The sequence below is a fragment of the Hirundo rustica genome, chromosome 1 (genome assembly GCF_015227805.2).
Source record: "Hirundo rustica isolate bHirRus1 chromosome 1, bHirRus1.pri.v3, whole genome shotgun sequence".
NCBI classification, from domain to species: Eukaryota; Metazoa; Chordata; class Aves; order Passeriformes; family Hirundinidae; genus Hirundo; species Hirundo rustica.
The window spans coordinates 148,421,856-148,428,787 of record NC_053450.1 but is presented as its reverse complement, the minus strand read 5'-3'; the positions used below and the strand labels follow the sequence as shown (position 1 = coordinate 148,428,787).

Below are 6,932 nucleotides of genomic sequence, written 5' to 3'. Positions count from 1 at the left end.
CTCCCACAGCTGAGAGCCACCATTCAACCCATCTAATGTAACTAAGTGAAGGAGCTTACACAATGAGCTTAGCTCTGACCTTTACACAACCAGAGGTAGAGAACATTTATCCTCCCCTTAGAAAGAAGCCCTGAGGAGCATCTGAGCATGGAGCTGTACCAGTGCTACAAGGCAAGATGTCTGTTCACGAAGGATGGGACATTAAAATTGTAAGGTGCTCAGTAAAACAAAAGGTCCAGAGGATGACATGGTTCATGCTGAAGATGCTGAAAGCTTTGGAGTGCTCAGACCTGCACTCTCAACGTTAAGCAGAGACAACTCCTAGCCACTGGGATAAACCATAAACTCACTCTAGATTATGCCACTCCAAAGCACCCCCATTAGAATTATTCTGTAAATTTAGCATCTCCACGCATTTACAGGGTTTATTGGTATCACATTCTGCTTTCATAAAGCTGAGGGTGCAAAACTGCTTCCAGGAACCACTGGTATTGACACAGGCTAAATATGCTCTAAGTTGCTCGAGCTGTGTGCAGGAGTTCCTGGATTTCACAGCTGGCTACTTCTAGCAAATTGTACTCCTTTCTGTGCATAGTCCCAGAGGATTTACCCATAAATGCATAGAGCTAGTTCTTCCATGTCTGGCAAACTCTTCTTGTATGCTTGCCAAGTTTTAAAGGGCAAGGAATCAAGAGCTGATAATTTATGCCAGAAACCTACAATGATCCAAACTCACCCCTCGTGTAACTCTGGTAAAGACAGCAGAGTTCCAGGGGAGAAGTTGTTGGCTTAGCAAAGCAATTTTTCACTGACATTTGAGGAATACACAGTATCAATTAAAGCAGAGCTAATTATTGCTACTATTATTTGCATTGCAGTAGTTCCCAGAGGCTTTTAACGGGATTATAGCCTTCTGGCACCAGGAGTTCTTAGGAACATGAGCTCGTATCTGGAAGTTCGTACAGGATTGCTGACATTTGGTACCTGTGCACAATGTTCAGTGGGGTTCCACAGAGCACCGTGTTTTGTTCACAGGTATGGGACACAGGATTCTGAGCCACAGGAGCTCCTTGTGATGCCCTGAGGTTTGCCTAGAGCCATCACATGTCCTGCTCTTTTACAGCCTGGCTTGTGTCCAGAGAAAGCAAGCTCTTCCCAAAGCTCAGCATTTGGGCAAGGCCAACAGCGTTGTACATTGGCTCCTTGACAGGAAGTCTTGGGAAACACTCCTAACCTCTATTTATTCTGATGTGTTTATCATGGGGTACCACTCCCTTTACCTAGGAATGGGGAATCTTAGACATTATCCACTACATTGAGTCATTCTTGAAAGGAAAGACTGCCCAGAATTTGTCAACTTCACTCTGATTCATGTGCTGTCCCTGACACCAGCTGGGATCCTGGTGAAATGAAGAAAAGCTCAGTAAGATTTCCAGCATCCAGACTGAAAAAAAACCCAACCAACTAAAATAAACCCCAGTAAAACATTTAACACTTGGATTTCCTTGGTGTTTCTTGATTTCTTTTCACTAGATTCCTAAAATATATTGCAAACACTGGGATCCAGAGCACTACCCAGGCTTCTGAGTGATGATTGCTGTTCAGAACCGTAAGTACAGCCCAAACCTCCCTGCAGGCAGCTGGAGCTGGTAAAAAATTTTATATTTTACACTACAAAAGGTATGTGTTCTGATGAGACTTTGATCTTTGGTGGTTGACCAGCTTTCTAGGGACTCCACACGTGACACATCAATAACACACTTGGCACATTGCTTGTTTAGGCCATTTCTCAGCTCACAAGTTCTCCTGTTTTCCACCCTCGCAGCTGCTTAAGGGGTCCCAGGGTCACATTGCTTGGAAGAAATTACAAATGAAATAAGATGCATCAAGTGGATTGCAGACTACAAGGCAGATAAGCTGCAACAAGGGGATAAATACGTATCAAGAATGCAGGGGGAAAGAGAAATAAAAATTACAGTGAAACCAAAATTGTATACACATGAACATTGTCCACAGCCCTGAAACCACAGTTAGTCATGGGGCTGTAACACACTCAGAAATGACTCTGTTCAAAGTTTATCACCAGTGTTTTTCATATACTTAGTTTTAATACTCATACTGTTTTCTTTCTTTAAGTAAGACATTTATTAGTTTTTAAATCTGCAATTTCCTAATCTGCCTCTGCCCTTCCAGGGGATTGGCTCAAAGGGAAAGCACCTTTCACCTGTGTCTCTCTTTCAAGAGGTACTCCTGCCTCCTATGATTGCTATCACTGCCAACAGGTCATAGATCTGGCCCAGTGACACCTACAAGAGAGCAATTTTGCTTTTGCACCCTTCATTGTACACTTTAAATCCAGAATTTCCTGTCAGGTGTGACAGAACATTTGCTGCATCACAGGATATTGCTGAAATAGCCCAGGAAGTGTTTAGTGTCTGGTTTGGAGGACTTCACTCAAAGACAGGCTTAATGTTGGATGGAAGATGGTGCCCTGGAGTGAGGTGTCAATGAGAGGTTTAGCACGAGGAGGTTATGAGCCAAAACCATGACTGGATCACGCCTCTGGGCCAGCCTGCCATGCTGTGAAAAATCAGTCTGGTTTTGCCAGACTGGAAAGCAAGCTCAAAAAGAGGTAACTGTGGTTAAAAAGTAAGTCAAAAGTATATTTTGTCGATGGAATTAGGATTTATTGTTGATAACACTGTTCTAAACACCCTCATATTAATTCCAAGTGTTTCATGGAATTAAACTTGGAAGGTTGCTCTACTGGATTTCTGAGTGATTCTTAACCATTCAAGAGGTTTATTCAAATGATTTAAATATAAAATGATTTAAAAAAAGATTATGTTTGCTCCAGAAATAAGTTACAATTGATTTTGAAAAGAAAATGTAAACATCCAAACTCATTGTAAATAAAACTGATAATGACTATTACTGTGGAAATAGGTTTATGGAGAGAAGTTAGAACACAAGAATTTTTACTGAAAGGTTTAAAAGAAGAAAGCTGAGGCAGGAAATGCAAAGCAACCTGCTCCAGCAATGCAGTGAGTGCAGAACCAGGATCTTGAGTTCTCTGTCATTTACTTAATCCCCTTGCAAGACAATCTGTTGCATTCCTGACCACAACAGGATTTGCTTGGTAAAGATGCACAGGCAAATATGTTATTTATGCAGAACTTACAAAAATATTTTTTAAACTGATGATGATTAGTTCACATAATTTTAATTCATGGGTTCCAGAAGCTATATGCTAACTTACTGAAAAGACATGAGCACATCTGCATTTTATAGCACAGAGTAGGTGGTACAGAGAAAAAGGGTTTTTTAAATACAGAATCCAAAGCAAGTACAGTTCCTGAAACATGAAAATTTATAGAAAGTTCTGAGTGAAGGTGAGTAGAGTCACCATACCTGTCTCTGTCATTATCATTTAGGTCTCTGTTCTGCACCTGCTGAAGTTTGGACACCTGGGAATGACAACTTTTTCTATACCAGAGCTGTGCAAAGTGGCTGGAGTGTTTGCATATTAGCCAAATAGTAGTTAAATGTCCTGTTATTCCTCTTTAACATTGGACTGGTTTGTTAAGAAAATGGTAAATTGGTTTCTGTTTGGACTGTCAGCCAAAAAACTTTGCTATTAAAATGAGAAAAAATATAGAGCATAAAATATCTGTAAATGCACTCTTCTACACATCTGAATTCCAAAAAGCTGCCCATTGTTAACACTGTTTATGTTTAACAATTTCCCAGCACCAAACAAAAGGGGTACAGAGAATTTTGAAGAGAGCTATGAATTGTAACAGGGTGCAGCTGAGCATGGCTGAGTGTTGCCCCACATAGCCTTTAAAGGGTCCAGAAAACTCCTTTCCCTGCCAGGAAACCCTTTTGTATTGCAAACCAGCTTCAGGAAAGAAAGATCAATACCAAGAAGCAATTGGTGAACTCCTGCCCCCCCACTGAAATCACGGTGCGTTTTTACCATTGGTAGTTGCAGTATTCACTTATCACCCGATGTCAGGCAATCAGAGCTGGACTGATGGACCACACATTAAATTATCAGCAAGCATCACCTACTGTGGCCTGCTTCCCAAGTTACAGACAGAATTCGGCCGAGTTCCTAGGAATACATAAAGAATAAACCTCCAGGTGTATGGTTGTGAAGAAAACCTGAAAAATGAGATCAAATGCAATGTAGAAACAAGTCTGCAGGGAGCACAGAACAAAGTGACATGAGAACTTCCCTATTCTCATAGCGAGGGTTTAATCAGATAACGCTGATAATTTAAATACTAACATTGTTAATTATTTCCACGAGGACTTGTCCACCTGGGAAAGTTTTGCCGTTTACTTGAACTAGTCTTGTTATAGTAGGCTCCGTTAAAACTGTTTTAGATCAGATTTGGTTTCCCTACAAGTAGTATAACCTAGAAGTTTGTTTTATATCATGGCATAATTTTATATTGCATTTAACCTGGCCTATGCAGAAGCCTGCATTCCCCTGTTAAAACTTGGAGAAGTCAGGAAGGGAACTCCAAAGGAAAACTTTTTGGTAATTACTTCACTGCAGGATCAGTGATCCAAACGGATATACTCAGCAGCCACTCCGTGTCCTTTGAAAAGGAAAGAGGAGCAAGCAGCCAGGAGGGAAGTGCTTGAAGGGCCAGCAAGAAAGGAGCCACAGCTTGCAGTGAACTAACCCGAGCGTGCTGTAACACTGACCCCGTAAAGTGAGAACTCGGGTGAGGTCTGAGTGCAGAAGCAAGAACCACATGGTCTGAACTTCTTTAGGTCAATTTATACATGGGTTAATTTCCCTGCATGCTAAGCCTTGAAAGGTGGAGGACCACAGATTTAAGACAGGCTGACCCATCCCCTTCATGGTGTATTTAATTCATGAAGTTTTTTTGTCACGCGACAGGCAGCTGAACTCGATGGTTCAAGCTGGACCTGTGACTCCTGAAGCCTCAGTACAGTCCCATGTGTCCAGTTGTGGGACCCTCCATTCAGGAAGGACATTGAGGCGCTGGAGAGGGTCCACAGAACGGAGCCGGTGGAGGTCTGGAGCACAAGTCTGATGAGGAGCAGCTGAGGGAGCCGCGGGCGTTCAGCATGGAGAAAAGGAGACTCAGGGGAGACCTGATCACTCTTTACAACCCCCTGAAAGGAAGCTGCAGCCAGGGGGGAGTCGGGCTCATCTCTAAAGCAATCTGCAATAGCGCAAGAGGAGACAGTCTTAAGCTGCACCAGAGCAAGTTTATATCGGACAAAAAGCGCCATTAGAGATTGAAATGGACTTCCTAGGGTGGTGGAGAAGTCACCGTTCCTGGAAGCCTTCAAGGGAAGACTGGACGTGGCACTCAGGGCCGTGGTGTAATTGGTATGCTGGTGTTCCGTCATGGGTTGGACTCGATGATCTCAGAGGTCTTTCCCAACCTAACCTAGTCCGTGATTCAGTGTGAGCCGCGCATTTCAGAGGTGGTACGAGGAGTCACCCACATCCGCAAGAGACGTCCACAGGCCCCCACCAGGAAGTTTCTCCCTCCCATTCCCGCTGTTTGTCCAGGCCAGGGACGCTGCACTGGCACCGGCACCACCTCGGGTACCACCTCGCCCACCCCTTCCGCAGCCGGGACGCCGAGCACCACCCGCGCCCCGCCCGACCGCCATTCCGCCCTCACGCCGCCCCCGCGCACGCGCCCTGCCCACCCCGCCGCCGCGCACGCGCACCGCCCGCCCGCCCCGCGCAGGCGCGAGAGGCGCCGGTGTGGCCAACCAGCGGCGCGCGCCGCCCGCCCGCCCCCACCGCGGAGGAGGGACCGAGGTCCGCCGCCGTCCCAGGATGCAGCGCGGCGGCGACAGCGGTGGCGGCCGCCATGTTGTGCTAGTTTGTTGTTCTCCGGCGGCGGGAGCGGGGCCCGCCGGGCGCTGAATCCGAGCCCTTCCCGGCCCGTTGCCCGTGTCCTTCACCGCGGCACCGGCACCCGCCGCTCCGGCGGGCGGCACCGCGGCGCTGCCGCGACCCGCCGCCGCCGCCTGGGCCGGGCGAAGAGTCATGGCTGCCGCGCTGGGAGGAGGCGCAGGTTGGTGCTCGGGGGCCGCGCCCGTGGCAGCGGGGCCGGCTGGGGCGGTGCGGCCGGCGGAGCGCGGGGAGCCGCGGGCTCCTGCGGGGCCTCTTGGGGCGGAGGCGCTGCCGTTGCTGCGAGCCTGGCCGGGAGCGGCTCGTCCCGCGTGGTCGGGGGCCGGGGGAGCGCGGATCGCGGGGTGGGGGAGCTGCCCTGGCACCGCAGAGTCCCGGGAGCGCCGCCCCGGGTCCTGGCGGTCGGCGTTGTGCGGCGGTGGGAGGAAGGTGCTGTGCCCGCTCGGCCGGGGCAAGGCCCGGAGGGACAGCGGCCTCGCCGTGAGTACGGGGCCTTCGGGGGACGTGGGTGTGTTTTATTGAAAGGCATTCACAGAATTACAGGGTAATTTAGTTTGGAAAACATCTCTGAGACCATCTAGTTCAACCTGTGACCGAACGCCACCGTATCAACTGAACCGTGGTTCGAAGTGCCATGTCCAGTCTTTTCTTAAACGCCCCTAGGGATGGTGGGTATTTTTTTCACGTAGTTTTTACAGATACATGTGTATGGCTTGAGTAACGCGTCTTTAATCTGTAGTGTAGTTATAACTTATTTCACAGACTGTCCACAAGTAGAAGATCTCACTTGAAAAGTGGGAAATGAAGTCAGTGTTTGACTCCAAGACTCTCAGGTGTTTGTTCCACTGTGCTTCTGCATGACTACAGACACCTCTACACGCAGCATTTTAATAGACAGCTCAAAACCCTCTGTAGTTCTGATTAAGCAAACATTGAAGTGAGAATATTTTTTTGGGTGATTAGAAGAAAGTCTTTCAGGGGTCTCTCCGGAGTGTTCAGGAGAGATACAGTTAAG

The 6,932-nt window shown here is 47.5% G+C and overlaps 1 protein-coding gene across 5 annotated transcripts in view; it reads left to right on the top strand.

Annotated features, from left to right (window-relative positions):
- The first annotated feature begins 6,003 nt into the window (after nt 1–6,003).
- RBM33 (RNA binding motif protein 33) overlaps nt 6,004–6,932 on the top strand; it is a 97,077-nt gene continuing 96,148 nt past the window's right edge. For all 5 annotated transcript variants that reach the window (XM_040059278.1, XM_040059288.1, XM_040059267.1 and 2 more), the window contains exon 1: nt 6,004–6,080. In XM_040059278.1, coding sequence (XP_039915212.1) covers nt 6,053–6,080 — 28 coding nt within the window. In that variant the 5' untranslated portion in view covers nt 6,004–6,052. The remainder of the gene's footprint in view (nt 6,081–6,932) is intronic.